The 20,488-nt window shown below is 44.6% G+C and overlaps 1 protein-coding gene across 10 annotated transcripts in view; it reads right to left on the bottom strand.

Annotated features, from left to right (window-relative positions):
- KIF2A (kinesin family member 2A) overlaps window positions 1–20,488 on the bottom strand; it is a 93,090-nt gene that overhangs the window by 55,333 nt on the left and 17,269 nt on the right. For all 10 annotated transcript variants that reach the window (XM_053300777.1, XM_053300776.1, XM_053300779.1 and 7 more), the window contains exons 2-4: window positions 16,449–16,543; window positions 13,561–13,677; window positions 7,652–7,706 (exon numbers count right to left, since the gene is read on the bottom strand). In XM_053300777.1, the coding sequence (XP_053156752.1) occupies window positions 7,652–7,706; window positions 13,561–13,677; window positions 16,449–16,543 (267 nt within the window). The remainder of the gene's footprint in view (window positions 1–7,651; window positions 7,707–13,560; window positions 13,678–16,448; window positions 16,544–20,488) is intronic.

Below are 20,488 nucleotides of genomic sequence, written 5' to 3'. Positions count from 1 at the left end.
GTCAGTTGATGGCAATTTAGCCCGACAGTCCACACATTGTTTAAACGTTTTTTTGGTCTCCATGGCCGTTAAAGGCGTGCACCGAGGTAGCAGCCCCGAAGCGTTAAAAACAGGTTGCTCACCTGTAACTGATGATCTGGTAGAGATCCGTCGATATCCATAAGAATGGGTTCTGCGCCTGCGCAGGAGTCCCACGGTAGCCATGCCTGAGCTTGTCGAAGCGCCGAAGCCACGCCCCCACGCTACAGCGTCCTATATAAGGCGTGCCTTTGGCGCGAAGTCCCTCAGTTCTTGGACGACCGCCGTGGAGGACGACCATCCAGATGAATAAGGTGAGTTCATCCAAGGTAACGTCAAAAGTGTCAAGGAAAGTAGGGATGGCTGCACATCAGGATGCGCATAAAGGCCGTACTACTGCTGAGGGGAAGGTCGGGAGGGTCTTATGGATATCGACGGATCTCTACCAGATCATCAGTTACAGGTGAGCAACCTGTTTATCTGGGTCGAGATCCGTCGATACCCATAAGAATGGGTGTTTAGCAAGCTCCACATGGAGGAGGGGAGCAGTAGTAGCTATGGCAACACCCTTTTTAAGACACTTCTCCCGAAAGTAGCCTCCGCAGAAGAACGTACATCTATGGCATAGTGTTTAATAAAAGGGGACTCAGGAGGACCACGTCGCTGCCTTGCAGATGTCCCCAAAGGTTACCCCCGCCAGATGTGCAGCAGAGGAAGCGTGGGACCTGGTGGAATGGGCCCGCACTGCTTCAGGAGGTGTCTCGTTCTGCAGCTTGTACGTGAACAATATCACCTGCACTAGCCATCTTGACAAACGTTGTCTCGAGATTGGGGAGCCCTTAGAGGAGCCCTGGTAAGACACAAAGAGGCGCTTGGAAGTCCTAAAATCTTGTGTGTGGGACATATAGAACAAAAGGGCACGTTGCACATCCATAGCATGCAGTGACTTTTCTAGTTCTGATGAAGGATTCCTAAAAAACATAGGCAAGATGATGTCCTGATTAAGGTGAAAAGAGGACACCACTTTTAGGTAGAAAGGAGGGATCCAGGTGCATCCGGACTTTGTCAGGATAAAAGATAGTGTAAGGAGAGTCAACTCTGAGGGCCGTGAGCTCACTGACTCGTCTAGCCGTAGTAACAGCTATCAGAAAAGCAGTCTTCCAGGAGACCAGTTTCAATGAAGATGTGGCCCTGGGCTCAAAAGGCCGTTGGGTAAGGGAAGGAAGAACCAGGCTCCAGGGTTCAGTTGGGGGCCTTATCAGCGGGTACACGTGAGAAAGCCCTTTTAAGAAGGCTTTACTCAGCGGATGCGAGAATAAGGTTTTACCATCACTGCCTGGGTGTTGTGCGGACAGGGCAGCCAGATGAACTTTAAGGGAGACGTTCGCGAGTCCTTGGGATTTTAGTGTTGTTAAGTAACGTAGGACCTCGCGGACGGAAGCCTGCTTGGGGAGAAAACCCCTCGATCGGGCATAGAGCTTAAACCGGCACCATTTGCTCTGGTAATTCTTGCACATGGACGCTTTCCGTTGGTTAAGTAGGATATGTTTCAGCAAAGTATCCGCCAGGCGGTCAGGCGCAGAGTGCGCACGTCAGAGTGTAGGATCTGGCCCTCGTCTTGAGTCAAGAGATCTAGACGTTGAGGCAGGCGACAGTAACAGTTCCTGGGCAGTCTGCATAGCTGCGGAAACCAGGCCTGCCTTGACCACCACGGGGTTATTAAGATTGGTTGGTTGTGATAGGAGGCGAGCCACCACCCTCGATATCAGAGGAAGCGAGGGGAACATGTATGGGGTCTCCCTGGACCAATCCAGTTGAAAGGCATCTCCCAGAGACAGAGGATCGTGACCAGCTCTCGACCAGTAACGGGAACATTTTGTATTCGTGGAGCAAGCAAAAAGATCCACAGTGGGGAACATCCACTGATTGAAGAGCGGGGTCAGGACCCCCGATTGCAGTTCCCATTCGTGCTGGCGATCCTGTAGGAAGATCCGACTGAGGTCGTCGGCTAACGTGTTCTCTAGGCCCTTGATGTGGACAGCCACTGGGCAGACCTGGTGTCGGATGCACCAGTGCCAAAGCTGGGCACTCAGGGCACACAAACTGCAAGATACTGTACCGCCCTGTCGGTTGATGTAGGCTTGGGCGGTCGTGTTGTCGAGTTGGATCTGAACCACTCGGTCTTGCTGGATCGGCAGAAAAGCCTGCAGTGCTAGAAAGGCCGCTAGAAGTTCCAAGAAATTTATATGTAGCAGGGCTCATTGTGGGGACCATCTGTCCTGGATTTTGTGGCCTTCGCAGTGAGCCCCCCACCCTTGTAGGGACGCATCCGTGGTCAACCAGACAGCAGGCGGAGGAGCCTGAAAAGGGACGCCACTGAGGAGGTTGTGCCGGCGGGTCCACCAGGATAGAGAACGAAGCACTTGTGGAGGGATCAAGAAGCATTTTTCTTGGCTGTGTCTTCACGGATGAAAAACAGAGAGGAACCACAGCTGGAGCTTTCGCATCTTCAGGCGTGCAAAGTGTATAACTGTGTTGCACGAAGCCATTAAACCCAGCAGGCATTGGATGGACCGAGCAGGTTGCGTTGGTCATTGTTGGAATAGTAGGACCAGGTCTCGAATGCACACAAACCTGTCCTCTGGCAAAAATGCTTTCTGTACCCTGGTGTCCAGAATCGCCCCGATATAGGAGATCACTGGAACTGGTTGGAGGTGCGATTTCTTCCAATTGATTTGAATGCCTAGATCGTGGAGAAGATCTATCACATACCGGATATGCGAAAGTAACTCTTCTTTGATTTTTGCTGTTAGAAGCCAGTCGTCTAGGTAAGGGTAAACAGTGATTCCTTTGGTATGCAGGTGTGCAATCACCACAGCCATGCATTTTGTAAATACTCTCGGTGCAGTAGACAGTCCGAAGGGTAATACATTGTATTGGTACACTTCCCTTCCAACGGTGAAGCGAAGATACTTTCGATGATGTGGTCGAATACTTATATGAAAATAGGCGTCCTTGAGGTCCAGCGTGGCAAGCCATTGTTCTCCTTGGAGGAGAGGCAGGATGTGCTGCAACGCCATCATGCGGAATTTCCGGACGCGAATGAATTTGTTTAGGCGACGGAGATCCATGATGGGCCGGATGCCCCCATCCCATTTGGGAATTTGGAAATAACAGGAGTAGAATCCCTCTCGCCTGTCTGCCCACGACACCGGGGTTATAGCCCCCTTTTTAAGCAGTTCCTTCACCTCTTCCCGCAAAGGATCCGACGATGGAGTGAGTCTCAATCCCGTGAATCGAGGGGCGGTCTTGAATTCTATCGCATAGCCCGAACTCACAATCTTCAAAACCCATCTGTCTGATGTTATATGATGCCATGCGGGGGCATGGCTGGCCAGCCTGATGGCTGGCTGGTGCGGAATGGTCGGATGAAATGCCGATGTTAATGGCAATACCCCCGCTGGCGGGAGACGGGAGAGAGTAGGAGGAGGTGTCAGTGGGTGAACCCCAATCTCAAAGACGCTTTTGGTTATCCTGCGCCTTAGAACGCTGGGTCTGAGACGTCTTCTGTCTCTGTTGGATGGTATGTTTGTGGTAGGAAGAATACGGTTTCCTAAAGTCCCGGCGATCATGAGCCCGATATGGGGGTCGATACTTCCCATAGCCTGGTCGGAACTTGGAGAACTGTCCCGAGGATGAAGGAGCAGCAGTGAATGTTTTTGCCATAAACTTTGATTTTTTTAGTTGCTCCATGGTGGCGTCTGTGGTGTCACTAAAAAGACCCGAGCCATCAAAGGGGAGGCCTTCGATCTTATCTTTCATGTCTATTTGGAGGTTAGTGGATCTCAACCAAGCATGTCTGCTTAGAGTGACAGCTGCTGTCATAGCTCTGGATTCGCTTTCCGCCAGACGTTTGGCAATGCTAAGTTGGCGACGCGTCAAAACTCCAGAACTCTCAATTCATGAACAGGCAGGACTTCCAGGTCCTTTTCCAGAAGTTCCCAGAGGCCATGGGTGTATTTGGCTGTGCAAGCAGCATAATTAGCTACTTTTATGGAAAGACAAGAAGTCGAATATACTTTTCGCCCTAGAAGGTCCAGTTTCCTGCCTTCTTTATCAGGAGGTACCGTGTGGCGCCTACCCGTCTTGGAAGAAGAGGCACAGTCAATGACCAAAGAATTGGGTGCCGGGTGCTTCAATAAGTATTCATTGTCTTTATCCTGAACTCGATAAAGGCTCTCAAGTTTTTTCGAAGTTGGGGTGGAGGTGTGAAGCACTTCCCATGCACATTTGGCGGCTCTCAAGATCACAGGCAGCATAGGCAATGCCACAGGGGCAGTAGACCGAGTCTGGAGCATAAAGTTATACACTGGGTCGTCTATTGTCTGTAAGTGCGAATGGATGTCTAGGCCTAGTGCTGCGGCCATAACCCGAATGTGCTTATGGTAAGCTTTAAGTTCATCATTTGGAGAAACACATGTCTGGGGAGCTACATCTACTGGAGGGTCCACAATATTGCTGTCCTCCTCAGAATCCAATTCAAAATCGGAAGATCCGTAGTGTTCAGAAGGGGAGCACGGTGGTGGTCCGTCCTCCTGAGGCGGTGAAGTGGTCTGTGTGCCTTCCGTGATATTAGATAGCTGTGGGAGGGTATCCGTTTGAGTAGATGAAGAGCGAGTATCAGTTGAGCAAGTCTGGGAGGCACGATGAGAAATTTCCAGGTAGTGAGTCTGTGTTGTTGTAGAAACAAATGATCGTTGTAAAGGTCGTTGCACAGCATCATCACCTGAGCCATAAGGTCCCCCAGGAGACACCATGCCCATAGGAGCTTGGGGGTAGGTACAGGTATGCCAGGGTAAGGCAGACTGCACCTGGCCCGTGGATACAGGCATAGTAGACTGTACTGTGGAGTCGAGTGTCACAAGTTGAGAAGGTGCAGAGTCCGAGGGCACGAAACCCCTGAACGTGGAGGTCGAGCGTCTACTCGATGTCGAGTCCAACAGAGAAAGGAGCAAGCGGGTAGCCGATGGTAAAGCATCTTCGGCATCGACGTCGATGATCTCGAAAGCAGGAGCCGAGTAGCGAGGCGTCACTTGCGAGTTAAGGACAGGAGTATGTAGTACTGAAGCAGGAAGTGCAATAGCCGGTGTCGATGGTGAAGCTGAGGCCAGTGGAGTCGGAGCCGGCGACAAAGCTCGCACAACCAGCATCGAGACCGATGTCGAAGTGTACGGGTCCGGTTCCGTAGAAAGATCAGCAGTTGTCGATCCCGAAGGAACTGTCGACGTCGAGGGAACTGTCGTCACCGATCGAGCTGCTGGCATCAACGGGGGTATTACGACATCTGGAGCCAACGATATCGACGGAGCCTTTGACGCCGAAGGAGGCCTTGACATAGATGAAGAATGAACCCTCGGCGGCGACGGAGTACGAGAAGTCCGGCCGGGAGATCTACGGCGTTTACGAGGTGGAGATGACGGCAGATCTGTTTCCCCTCGTGTAGACGGAGACCGAGTATGCTCACGCAAGCAAAGGGCAGGTCTCGAAGGGGAAGACGACGATGAGGTGTTCGGCGTTGACGCCGACTTCGGGGGCTTCGATACTGAAGCCGAAGACTTCGATTTATGCGACGGCACAGGAGACCTTCTCGACGCTGAATGCTTCTTCGACGTCGATGGGGAGCTCGAAGACTTCGAAGATCTGCTCCCCGCGCCTCGGGAAGGCAGAGGTGGCGGCTCGATGTAGTCGGAGGAGCCGAACCCGATCTCGGGGGCAACTTAGGCGCTGAAGCTGATGTCGAGGGGTGTGGTGTGCCCGGAGTCGAAGGACTTAAGACATCATCATAAATGGCCGCACGGAGGCGCAGCGCCCGATTCTTTCTCGTCTGCTTCGAGAAAGAAAGACAGATCTTGCACGTGGAGACGTTGTGCTCCTCACCGAGACACAGTAAGCAAAGGTCGTGAAGGTCCTTCGAGGGGAGTTTCGCCCTACAGCCTTCACACCATTTGAAAGATTTTTTCTCTTCAGCCATTTTTAGTGTTCGTTAGTCAAGTCCGTTCCAGGTCAAAATCCAGGGATCGTCCCATTTTTATGGATATCGACGGATCTCTACCAGATCATCAGTTACAGGTGAGCAACCTGTTTTTTTCTACAGTCTTCATCAACAGGTGCCAAATAGTGGAAGAACACATACAGGGCAACCAACCAACCAGAGGAATCTGAACCAAGACACTTAGATAAATAGGAGCAATCCTCCTCTTTTAGCTTAAATATGTACTCCAGTCTGAAGGAGGAGACGGTTTGTCCCAGGAATCCTTGGCCACCTACATCAATGCTGGAGCACTAAAAGAATGACTAGAACACTGGTAACTAAAACAAATTGGAATCCAGAGCCCGAAATTGGAGGAGTTGATCTTCATGCCCTAGTGACTGTGCCAGAAATAAGATTTGTTCTGAGCAGTAATGAACTGCTAGGAGCATAAGCAGTGTTTTTCTGCCCAGCCTCTGCAGTTCCACAATTCAGTTCTGTATCTACTAAGCAGAGAATCCTTCAAACCTTTTAGTTTACAGCTAGAAAAGGGGCACTCTCAACCCTCAAGTTGCAACTGGTCGATGCAACTAAACAGAAGAGCACCTGGTAATGTCAGAGCTATCACTGTGAGGGCAATCAGAACTGCTTATAATACTGATTCTATTATTGTGAGCTACTCTGAGACCCATTATGGTTGAAAAGCGGTATACAGATGTCACAAGAATAAGAAGATGCTTGGACTAGTTTTGGGGCCTCTTCAAAGACCATTTGATATGCTTAGCCTTTCCAAGTGGGCCTAAACTTTTCAAAGTCATAGTGGCACCATTACAGGGAGCAGTTGCAGAGGAGGATAACAGACGTGAAGCTCATCTTGACAGATGAACAGAAGGCCTTCCGTGTTTAGCTGAGGAAGTTTGAGACCATGAACAAGGTCTTCTCTCAAAAGGAGGAAGCAGCTTAGACAGATTTCTACGCACTTGTTCATTAAATGTATGGCAATGAGCAATCATCTCCTTTCCAAGACAAATCAAACAACAGTCATGCTTGTCCTAAAGATACCTTTCCCTTAGAAAATACACTTCTCATTATGGGCATGTGAACAGTAGATAAAAGACAGCCTCCCTGTGAAGATGTAAAATGAAATATGCAAATCAACATAGTAGCTCAGGATTCTCTAGCTATAGAGAAAACACAGTTCTGACAGAAAAGCTTGGCAGTCAGAAGAAACCAAGCAAGGAACCATTTGCTCCACCCATGAGAACAGGCACAGATAGTAGTAGACATAGAACTGAAGATATGCTTACTGGCCACAGAACTGAATTATGGAACTGCAAAGGCCATGAAGAGAAATGCTCCTTAATCTCCTAGCAGTTCATTACAGCATAAAATCAAAAAGAAGAAAAAACAAACTGTAATTGCAGTTGTTGATAGGAAGTCCAACAAAACTAGTTGATGGGAAGCACAACAGAACTTTGGGTGGTGCTCTTATAGGGAAGTAAGTCGTAGAGATAATGCTTTGCCACTAAAATTGGACTAAATTGGCATTTATCTTCATTTATTCATTTTTTATTTGAAAATGTAAGTTGTAATTTACTAACTTACCTCTGTTGTCTCTAGCAGGAGCTTCAATTTTAGAAGGAGCTACAGTCTTTCGATTCTAGAAAAAGACAAACAAACTATAACTCATTCATATAACTGGTCTATTTTGATATCTGCTCTGCTGTCTGCATTTCAGACAAACTAGTTTGGAAATTAGCTGTTCTTATGGAGGAACAGCAAATTAGGAAAATCCATTAGGTTCAGAAAACCCTACACCCTTCCTCAAGCAGACAGCAAGTCTATATGGCTTTTCCCAAGACTATACTGTACACTTTGCCAACAAAGAAATTATTGCTTCAAGAAAAAGAAGTCAGCCAGCAGAACACACATTCTCAACTATTTACTCTTTTTGGAATTTAAAGTCAATGGCTTGGATCCAAAGTGGCCTTCCACTATAGCAACTTAGCAAGTGGTCTTCCTTTTGTGCACATTCTTGCACACAAGTCTGCATGCTTTTCATGGCCTTTTTATGACTCACTTTATTAACTCTTTATTTCCTTTTTCACCATGTTTCTCATACTATAGCATAACCACCAATTTTCTGTGACATTGTGGTGGCAAGAATGAATTGTCCCCTTTGGTAAGCAGAGTCTGCCCTGGTTTGTGTTTGAATGCGAGACATGTGTGAGCACTGTAAGGTATGCCCCTCAGGGGACGGGGCCACTGCTTTACATGCTTGCATGCAGAAGGCTCCAAGTTCCCTCCCTGACATCTCCAAGATAGGGAATAACAAAAGCTTCTTTAAATACTTCAGAAGCAGGAATCCTGCCAGGGAGGTGGTTGGTTCATTAGAGGATGAGGGAGTGAAAGGGATTATTAAGGAGGATGTGGAGACTGCAAAGAAGGTAAATGAATTCTTTTCATCTGTCTTCACAGCAGAGGATACTGAGTGTATACCTGTGCCTGAACCAAGCTTCTCAAGGAGAGAGGCTGAAGAACCGAGATAAATAGATGTGATGAGAGATTATGTTCTCAACTGTCTGGAAAAATTAAAAGTTAGCAAATCGCCAGGGCCAGATGGCATCTATCCGAGAGTCCTTAAAGAACTCAAATATGAAATTGCTGACCTCCTTGCAAAAATATGTAGCTTATCCCTTGAATCAGGCTCTGTATAAGAGAACTGGAACATAAGAACAGACCTGCTGGATCAGGCCCACGGCCCATCTAGTCCAGCATCCTGTTTCACACAGTGGCCCACCAGATGCTGCTGGAAGCCACAGACAGGAGTTGAGGGCGTGCCCTCTCTCCTGCCATTACTCCCCTGCAACTGGTACTCAGAGGCACCCTGCCATTGAGGCTGGAGGTGGCCCACAGCCCTCCGACTAGTAGCCATTGATAGACCTCTCCTCCATGAAGTCATCCAAACCCCTCTTAAAGCCATCCAGGTTGTTGGCTGTCACCACATCCTGTGGCAGAGAGTTCCACAAGTGGATCACGCGTTGTGTGAAAAAGTACTTCCGTTTGTTGGTCCTAGACCTCCTGGAAATCAATTTCATGGAGTGACCCCTGGTTCTAGTGTTGTGTGAGAGGGAAAAGAATCTCTCTCTCTCACCACTTTCTCCATGCCATGCATGATTTTATAGACCTCTATCATGTCTCCCCGCAGACATCTTTTTTCTAAACTAAAAAGCCCCAGGTATTGTAGTCTTGCCTCATAAGAAAGGTGCTCTAGGCCCCTGATCATCTTGGTGGCCCTCTTCTGTACCTTCTCCAGTTCAACAATGTCCTTTTTAAGATGTGGTGACCAGAATTGTATGCAGTACTCCAAGTGTGGTTGCACCATAGTTTTGTATAAGGGCATTATAATGTTAGCCGTTTTATTTTCAATCCCCTTCCTAATGATCCCTAGCATGGAATTGGCCTTTTTCACAGCTGCCGCACATTGAGTCGACACTTTCAACGAGCTGTCAACCACAACCCCAAGATCCCTCTCCTGGTCCGTCACCAACAGCTCGGTTCCCATCAGCGTATACTTGAAGTTGGGTTTTTTGTCCCAATTTGCATCACTTTACACTTGCTAACATTGAACCGCATTTGCCATTTTGTCACCCACTCCCCCAGTTTGGAGAGATCCTTTTGGAGCTCCTCACAATCCATTTCGGATTTCACTACCCGGAAGAGTTTGGTATCATATGCAAATTTGGCCACATTGCTGCTTACCCCTGCTTCTAGATCATTTATGAATAAATTAAAAAGCACCGGTCCTAGTACAGATCCCTGGGGAACCCCACTTCTTACTTCCCTCCATTGTGAAAACTCTCCATTTATACCTACCCTCTGTTTCCTGTCTTTCAACCAGTTAGCAATCCACACATGTACTTGTCCCCTTATCCCATGACCGCTAAGTTTCCTCAGGAGTCTTTGATGAGGAACTTTGTCAAAAGCTTTTTGGAAGTCCAGGTAGACTATGTCAACTGGATCACCTTGATCCACAGACTCGTTGACACTCTCAAAGAACTCCAAAAGGTTGGTGAGGCAAGATTTACCTTTGCGGAAGCCATGCTGGCTCACTCCCAGCAGGGCCTGTTCTTCTAGGTGCTTTACAATTTTATCCTTGAGAATGCTTTCCATCAATTTGCCCGAAACGGACGTTAGGCTAACCGGCCTGTAATTTCCCAGATCGCCCCTGGATCCCTTTTTGAAAATCGGTGTTACATTTGCTACTCTCCAGTCCTCTGGTACAGAGCCCGATTTCAGGGATAAGTTAAATATTTTAGCAAGGAGGTCGGAAAGTAGCCAATGCAACACCAATTTTCAAAAAGGGATCTGGGGGGATCCGGGAAATTACATGCCAGTTAGCTTAACATCTGTACTGGGTAAATTGTTGGAAAGTATTCTCAACAAGCGTATAGAAGAACAGGCCTTGCTAAAGGAGAACCAGCAAGGGAAATCTTGCCTCACCAACCTTTTGGAGTTCTTTGAGAGTGTCAACAGATGTGTGGATAAAAGTAATCCAATCAACAGAGTATAATTGGGACTTTCAAAAAGCTTTTGACAAAATTCCTCATCAAAGACTTTTAAGAAAACTTAGAGGTCATGAGATAAGCGGACAGGTTCATGTGTGGATTGGTAACTGGTTGAAGGACAGGAAACAGAGGGTAGGTATAAATGGACAGTTCTCTAAATGGAGGGAAGTACAAAGTGGGGTCCCCCAAGGACCTGCACTGGGCCAGTGCTTTTTAGTTTATTCATAAATAAGATATTAAGACTGCTTAAACAATTGAGATTGTATAATTAAAGTAACATAAAAACAAAGATCTTACTAAACTTGAGCAAATGTGTTTCAATGTAAAAACATCACTCTCAAAGCTCTAACTCAAGCAGCTGAAAACTCTTGAAATACAGCAAATGAAACTAAATAACCAATCCAAAAACAGGGAGCGGGGAGGCAGTGATGACACTACAGAACATTTTTTTAAAATCCTTTTATAGACCAATGAATTTCAGTGCCTCTTTCATTTCTTCCCTAACAATAATAGTTGGCTGCAGCTGTTCAATGTACATGCCTTCCTTAATCTCATGTGTAATCTCGTATAGGATTAAAGAAGCATTGGAATCATTAGGAAGGGGGTTGAAAATAAAACTGTTAATATCATATTGCCCCTGTACAAATCTATGGTGTGGACACATTTGGAGTACTGAGTACAGTCCTGGTCATCATACCTCAAAGAGGGCATTACAGAACTGGAGAAGGTGCAGAAGAGAGCAACCAAGATGATCAGGGGCCTAGAGCACCTTCCTTACAAGGTAGGGCTACAACACCTGGGACTTTTTAGTTTAGGGCAAAAAGGTGACTGAGGGGTAACATGGTGTGGAGAGAGAAAAATGTTTCTCCCAGTTGCATAACACTAGAACCGGGGGTGATCCCATGAAATGGACTGCCAAGAAATTTAGGACCAACAAAAAGAAATACTTTTTCACACAACACATAATTAACTTACGGAATTCTCTGCCACAAGATGTGGTGACAGCCAACAGCCTGGATGGCTTTAAGAAGGACTTAGATAAATTCCATCTTAAGTGGAGCAGCAGGGAAATGCTTGACTAACAAGCAGAAGGTTGTTGGTTCGAATTCCTGCTGGTACTATATTGGGCAGCAGCGATATAGGAAGATGCTGAAAGGCATCATCTCATACTGCACAGGAGGAGGCAATGGTAAACCCCTCTTGTATTCTACCAAAGAAAACCACAGGGCTCTGTGGGCGCCAGGAGTCGAAATTGACTTGATGGAATACTTTACTTTAGATAAATTCATGGAGGACAAGTCTATCAATGGCTGCTAGTCCAAGGGATATAGACCACTTCCAGCCTAAGAGGCAAGATGCCTCTAAATACAAGTTGCAAGGGAGCAACAGTAGGAGAAAGAGCATTCCCTCAGCTCTTGTCTGTGGGCTTCCCAGAGTCATCTGGTGGGCCACTGTGTCAAACAGGATGCTGGACTAGATAGGTCTTGGGCCTGATCCAGCAGGGCTGTTCTTATGTTCCCTCTGAAGCTCTGTGTGCCCCCCCACCATCAAAATATTTTCAAGAGGGGGACTTCAGAGAGGAATTGCTCAAAATTACCCCTCCCACTGTTGCATGAATAGAAGTGTTCTACTTGTGCAACTTTTAATTGGATGCTACCCAATAATACATTATTTATATAGCACTATCCATGTACATTGGAACTTTGCAAATAATGAGAAAATGCAGTATTTCTCCCCTCAGGGCAGGGACCTATTTAAAAACAGACAAAAACCACTAAAAGTCTAAACACACCCCTGATTTGCTCCTCACACTGCAGCCCCCCGCCCCATCCAGTGCCATTCCTGAGGGTCTCAAGAACAGGTTAGCAGGGAAATACAGCAGGGAAGACAAGAGAGAAAATCCTGTTGTGCAAAAGGAACTCAACTCAAACTTCCCTAGATAAATCTATACTTTTTCATTTGGTAACAGAGAACACAAATTCAACAGAACATCAGGCCTGATAGTGGTCTGGATATAGCCATACTCTCACAGCCACCAACTGTATTGTACAATAGCACAGAGCAACAGATTAGGTACTGCAACTCTCCGCAATTTACCTTTTAAAAATAAAATAGCTTCAATTTAAAGTGTCTCCCCCACTTAGAAACTGACTCAAAAGCTTCCACATCAGTAGCAATGCCATCAATAAGAACAATACAGTCATAAGAACATGCTCTTCTTATGAGCATGTTCTTAGCAATCTCTAAGCAATCTCTCCAACCATCCAAACTTATGACTGAATCAGAGATCATCCATGCTTTCACTTTTTGCGTCAGTGGTTTGTAATTATGTTCTACCAGTTTCAAATTCTGATGACAAAAACACACTCAAATACATAACTTTCACTAAATCCATTTCCGCAAGTATAAAAGATGTCAACTGATTTTCCCCCTATGGCTCTACAAATTAACGCATTAAAATTATGCATTTTATATCACTGGACCAAAGTGAACTTTCATAAATTATTAAAAGAAAAAAGCATCAAATCACCTCATAGCATAATCGTCAGCATAACATTGTTTGCCTAGAGAGAAAATTTTTAACACCAAGTATATTGTCACTCTCCCCATTGAGACTACTAAGGCGTCGATGAAAATTATATCCTCTGTTTGCTATGTAACTAGTGAATTCTGATTTATAGAACTAACAAGCAATTAATGACTCTCCATAACCAAGTTTGTAGAGGGAGGGAAAGGAGAGAGAAAGGAGGAGAAAGGAGAATTTTACCCTATCAAATGCCTTTTCAGAGCTGAGAAAGCATAACATCAATGCAGAATTCATCTTCTATTTTCTGTTATTTTTAGTTAAACATTGCTTAATCCAACATTCTAAAATTAAGACTATCATATAACAAGCAAGTTGAACCATAGCAATGTTAGTTAATGGCACTGGATCATAGTACCAACCTTCACAATTTTGTTAACTTTAGCTGAAGGCGTTGGAGGTGGTGGGGTTTCTGGGCTGGGATCATCATCCTCAGGAGCAAGGTCTGGGTTAAGTGAAAATATACTCTCCAAGTCAATCTGTACATAAAGAAAAATACTGTTCATGATACACAGAAATAAATACTTCAAGTTTTTATTTTTGACAGGCTAATACAATTTGCTAGGGGTGTATGCCAAGTTACTTTTTCCTAGTGATGTGCACTAACCGGTCTGCAGGCCATGTGAAAGGCCTGCGAACCAGTTCGCAAGTGGTCCGGTCCAGCAGTCCGACGCCGGGGGTGTGTGTCCCGATTTATGGGCGGGGGGTTGTACTTACTCCTCCCGCTGCTTTTCCCCCTCCGGCGCTCCCATTTTTCAGTGAAATTTTCGGGGCAGCAGCATTCCTCCCTGCTGCCCCTGCCCCCTTGTTGACCGGTAAAAGCAGAAGTGACTTCCACGCATGCACCCTCTGCCAACACGCGCCTGCCGATGACATGCGCACGCACGCCACTCATGTCACATGTTGAGTGCGCACGCTGTGCGACGGGCGCATCAGCGGCGGGCGCATGTGCGGAAGTTACTTTTGCTGGTCAACAAGGGGGTAGGGGCAGCACGGAGGAACTTAAAATGCGACACACACACACACACACAGTGTCGGACCGCGCCTCCGCGATCCATGCACATCCCTACTTCTTCCATCTGCAGCTGATATCATATTTTAACTCTTTTATTCCCTTTTTTTCCCCATCTTGGGGAAAACATCCAAAACAAAACATTTTCCAGAAATTTTCCATCTCTAAAAAGGCTAAATTATTTTATGAAACAATGAATAGATAACAATACAGTATATGGTAAACTGGGCAGTTTCAAAATTAAATACTTTCACTGTTCCTAGAAAAGAGAGAGAGTCTCACACACACAGTCCTACTGATTTGTAAATAGGAAGTAAAATAAACAAGTTGTACTAGTAAGAACTAATCTGTCTACTTTCCTTTTAATACCTCTACATCTGGACTAAACTTGGTTCAAATCAAGGTCCACAAGTTAGATCTCTTACACCTCAAATGTTCACACGACCGCAGTCTTGGATCGGAGTGGATGACATCATTACACACTACACCATAGAGGTGTCCCTGTGTGTCACTCACAACTGTACAAAATTTGGTCCAAATCAGTTAGACAGTCCTCAAGTTAGTGCACTTGGGCCTAAAAGGTTCACACATCTGCCTTCTTGGATCAGGGTGGATGACATCATCACAAAGTATGGCACTGATGTTTCCCCATGTGCCCCTACAGCTTTAGCAAAATTGGTTCAAATCACTTAGGCAGTTCACAAGTTAGCCCAATTGTGCCTCAAAAGTTTATGCAGCCGCCATCTTGAATTGGGATGGATGACATCATCACAAACTACACCATCGAGGTGTCCCTATGTGTCCCTACAACTGTACCCGATTTGGTTCATATTGGTTCAGGCATTGCAAAGTTGATGGGACACACACACACAAAATGCTGGGTGATCTCATAAGCCTACTGGAAAGTAGGCTAAAAAAAATACAACAATCCAAACAAAACATCAAGCTTTGTTTTCACCAGATTGGTTTTGATTTGACTTCCACAGCCAAAACTAACATTCTTATTGCATCTCAGATTGCAAATGAAAGCAAGACTGAAACTGTGATTAGTTTTGGTTCCGCTCCAGCAAACACACAGACCAGTGTCTCATTTTATTTCTTGAGCTGGGGAGGTCAGAAGTGTTCTTGTAACACACTACTGCGTACTATACAAAACACCATTGTGTATCTCTTTCCAATTTGTTAGAGTAAGAATTTCCATCAAAAGCTTTGAATTTGTTTAAATGTAACTTTTAAGCAATACTGCATATGTTGTATTGAATTTCCCCCCTAGCCAAATGTTTTAGTTCAAATACTTGTGACTTAAAAATTAGAAAAACTAATGATTAGTGATAAGAAAAACTTTTGATATATCTATATAGTACATAAAATCAACATGTTTTTTTAAAAAAATGATATAAGAAATTAACATGCCGCTTCAAATAATTTATTTAGGATATCAGAAAATTTTCCTAATCATGATTTTACTTGTAAAAACTGCTTTGAAACCATTTTTGTTGAAAAATAGTATGTTAATAATATTTGTCCAGAAAACCCACATCACTGCCATGGGGTGCATTAGAAAGTTTAATTTTGCTAGGACTCTCAGTTGAATGCAATTGCTTTACACTATTTAATTTCTGAATCGTTTGTGACATTTCTCTAAGAGAGAATGCATAGTCCTACTTAGTTGGAACTTAAGAAATCAGAAGAGCATAGAACAGTTTCTACAGATGAAACACACATTTGAAATCCACAGTCTTCTTAAACAAACCTAGTATGAAGAAACAAGGTGATGTTTCTACAAAGTAACAAAAAGGTTTTGTTCATATTGAAATATATCATTGCATATAGCAATAGCAATAGCACTTACATTTATATACCGCTTTATAGCCGGAGCTCTCTAAGCGGTTTACAATGATTTTAGCATATTGCCCCCAACATTCTGGGTACTCATTTTACTGACCTCGGAAGGATGGAAGGCTGAGTCAACCTTGAGCCCTTGGTCAGGATCGAATTTGTAACCTTCTGGTTACAGGGCAGCAATTTTTACCACTGCGCCACCAGGGGCTTATATACTATATATGTACGTAGTATATAACAACCCATAATATACAACAATTATATTTTAATCTAATGGCCACGAATACATTCAAAATTCACAACTGCAGAAACTATAAAAAGTATATTATGCATTATATTATAGTGCAGACAACTGAAAACACAACTTTTTAAAGATAGTTAAAATGAAAACGCTACCTCTTTTCCTTTTGTATCACCATTTTCAATCCATTCAACTGTAACACTTTCATTATCCTCATTCAAAGATGTTACCATAGCTTCATGTATTCGGCCTGGAAAGGAAACAAGCACTCCTTCAACAAATTATAGCATTTCTTCTGAACTATTTTATTTCTAGTGATCATTACTTTATTGCCTGATGAATTATAGGGTTAGGTGTTTTTTTTAGAGTGCCACAAATGCTTTCATTCATATACTGTTGAACTGCATTTTTAATATTCCAAAATTTCCACCCCTCCTTCATTTGTTCCTGAAATATGAGAAAAATGTTGCTATCATGTGTAGGATGGCAGGGGAAGTTCTATCAAGGCAACTGATCTCAAAGACACCAACTGTGCATTCCAATTCTGGCATTAATGAGCTTCCATAGCAACATCAATGACAGGCAACTCCATGCGAATAATGGTGATACAAAGATAAGATACACTTAACACTACTGTCAGTGGATAAGCCAAGATATTCCAGAAATCTAGAGGAGCTGTGCATGCTAGGAAACCTACAGCTGACGTTTTCACACCAGAACATCCAGATCCCAATAAGGTGAGTTGATGTTCAGTTTTAAGAATGATTTGTCTCATGAAAGTCACAACTATAAGACTATAAATTGTATTTATATCTATGTAAACCACTTTAGAAACTTTTGTTGAAAAGCGGTATATAAATATTTGTCATATTTGTATAGAGAAAGTTCTGAGTGAGCTTGCAGTTCCCTTGCTCTCACAGAAAATCTCTCCTTTGGATCATAGACCTCAAATGCAAGTTTGCAAATAAGCTCATGAAATTTACCAGCATATCTTACCAGCCGCGCGCACACACACACACACACACACACACACACACACACCAATCAAAAGATAATATTGATTACTTGAAAAATATGCATTACAGAGACTTGGTTGGGGGAGGCTAGTGATCCAGTTTGGTCCCAGCTTCTCCCAGCAGGATACTCTGTAGTGGAGCCGGTGAGTGGATGTGGGCAAGGAGGTGGTGTGGCTGTGGTCTACAAGAACATTGTCTCCCTTACCAGGATCCCTGTCATGGAAATAGCCCATATTGAGAGTCTGTACCTAAGCCTAGAAGCCAAGGATAGGACTACTGTTCATGTCGAGATCATCCTGTTGCTCAACAGAGTCCCTACCTGAGCTGACAAACCTGGTTGTAGGGCTGGCATTGGAGTCGCCCAGAATGTTGGTGGCAAGGAACTTCAATGTTCTCTATGTGACTGGATTATCAGGAGCGGCTCAGGTGTTCATAGCAGCCATGACAACTATGGGCCTATCCCAAGTGGTCTCTGGACCGACACATCACTTGTCACATGCTCAGTTTGGTCTGATCAGGGTGGTATTCCATGGGTGGGGACTCCTGTGGTTTCCCCAATATCATGGATGGATCACTATCTGGTTAAGGTAGGACTTGCAACCGCAACCCACATCTGCAGGGATAAAGGACCCATTAGGTTGGTCCACCTGATTGGATAGGGTTCTCACCGACCTGTTTCAAAATTAGCTCTGTGGTATTTGGAAGAATTACAGGAGACGAAGCAGCAAGACAGATGACTAGAGTACAAATGGGGAAGACTCGGCTCGAATCCAACAGGTTACAACATAGAACACATCTGAAGATCTACGCTATGGGAACACTTGAGGCAAAGAAGCAATTCTTTTCTGCCGCATTGCATCTGCAAGTTCACATCCAGCGGAGTTGTCTAGGGTTGTAAGAGGGCTAGCACGAGCCTCCTCCCCCTTGAATCCAAGTTTGGAACCATTGGTTACCTGCTGTGCTTTTAATGGTTTTTTTGAGGACAAAATCTCTCGTATTTGTATTCAGAATCCAAACTGGATTCTGCTATTAGGGCAGAGTCTGCTCTGCAGGTAAACAGCAACTCCTCTTATGTGGTCAGACTAGATCACTTTCAGTTTGTGACTCCTGAGGATGTGGACAAGCTATTTTGGACTGTGCGTCCTACCACCTGCTCTCTTGACCCTTGCCCAATTTGGTTTATCATACAATGAGATTATTGGAGAAGGTCTGGTAAACATCATAAATGCTTATCTGGGGGTGGGTAGGATACCTCCTTGTCTTAGGGAGGCTATCATAAGTCCATAATTGGGCAAGGAAACCTACACTGGACCCCTCAGAGTTAGCCAACTATTGGCCCATCTTTAATTTCCCATAATTGGGAAAGGTGAATGAGAGGGGGGTGGCCTCTCAGCTCCAGACAGTCCTGGAGGAAACTGATTATCTAGATCCATTTCAAACTGGCCTTTAAGCAGGCTATGGGGTTGAGACTGCCTTGGTCAGCCTAACGGTTAGTCTCCAATTAGGTACTGACAGAGGGAGTGCGACTCTGCTGATCCTTTTGCATCTCTTGGCAGCTTTTGATACCATTTGCCATGGTATCTTCTGGGTCACCTGAGGGAGGTGGAATTAGGTGGCACTGTTTTACAGTGGCTCCATTCCTACCTCTTGGGTAGATTCCAGATGGTGTCATTTGGAGATTGTTGTTCTGTTAATGTATGGAGTTAGTGAGTGTTACTATATGGAATTACACAAGGCTCCTCCATATTATCTCCAATGCTCTTTAAAATCTACATGAAACTGCTGGGAGACATCATTAGGAGAACTGGTACAGGGTGTTATCAATATGCTGTTGACACCCAAATCTATTTCTCCATATCGACCTCATCAGGAATGGCATTATTTATTTATTTGGTTTCTATACCGCCCTTCCAAAAATGGCTCAGGGCAGTTTACATTACTTGCCTAAATGCCTGTCTGGAGGCAGTAATGGGATGGATGGGGGATAACAAACTGAAGTTGAATCCAAATAAGACGGAGGTACTAACTGTGGGGGTCAAGACCTGAGAGATTGTTTAGGTCTGCCTGTTCTCGATGGGGTTACACTCCCACTGAAAGATCAGATACATAGCTTGGGAATGCTCCTGGATCCAAAACCCCTTCTGGTTTCTCAGGTTGAAGCAGTGGCCAGGAGCACTTTTTATCAGCTTTGGCTGATAAATCAGCAACGCTAATTTCTGGAGGTAAATGACCTTAAAAAAATAGTACATATGCTGGCAACCTCTAGGCTTAACTTTCTATAATGCACTCTATATGGGGCTGCCTTTGTATATAGTCCAGAAACTACCATTGGTACAGAATGCGGCAGCCAGACTGGTCTCTGGGACAACCCAAAGGAACCACATAACACCAATTTTAAAAGAACTACACTAGCTGCTGCTATGTTTCAGACCAAAATGCAAAGTGCTGGTTATTACCTATAAAGCCCTAAATGGCTTCGGTCCAAGATACTTAAGAGACCACCTCCTTTATCATGAACCCTGCCAACTATTAAGATCACTTGGGGAGGTCTGGTTACAGTTACTACTGGCTTGTCTGGTAGTGACTCAGGACCAGGCCTTCTCTGTGGCTGCCCCAGGGCTTTGGAAAGCACTCCCTGTCAAAAGAAGAGCTTCTCCATCTCTGATGGCTTTTTAAAAGACCATTTAGACACACCTGTTTTCTCAGATTTTTAACTAAAACTAATTTTAAACTGTTTAATTGTTTTGTTTTTAATTTATTTTTATATTGTAATTTGGACTGAGTACACTGTCTAGAAATATATACATCAGGCAGTATATACATATGATAAGTAAATAATTTACAAAAAAGCTTCCTTGCTTGGTTGCTTTAAGGCAAGTCTTACTCACCACAAGCAATCAGGCAGTTGTTATTTATAAAGCGTGTGTGCCAGCGTGGTGTAGTGGTTAGAGTGCTGGACTAGGACCAGGGAGACCCAAGTTCAAATCTCTATTCAGCCATGATACTTGCTGGGTGACTCTGGGCCAGTCACTTCTCTCTCAGCCTAACCTACTTCACAGCATTATTGTTAGGAGAAACTTAAGTATGTAATACACTGCTCTGGGCTCCTCGGAGGAAGAGCGGGATATAAAATGTAATAATAATAATAATAACAACAGCAATAATAAAACTATAATAAA

This window comes from Hemicordylus capensis, chromosome 2, assembly GCF_027244095.1.
Source record: "Hemicordylus capensis ecotype Gifberg chromosome 2, rHemCap1.1.pri, whole genome shotgun sequence".
NCBI classification, from domain to species: domain Eukaryota; kingdom Metazoa; phylum Chordata; class Lepidosauria; order Squamata; family Cordylidae; genus Hemicordylus; species Hemicordylus capensis.
This window is presented reverse-complemented; position numbering and strand designations above follow the sequence as displayed.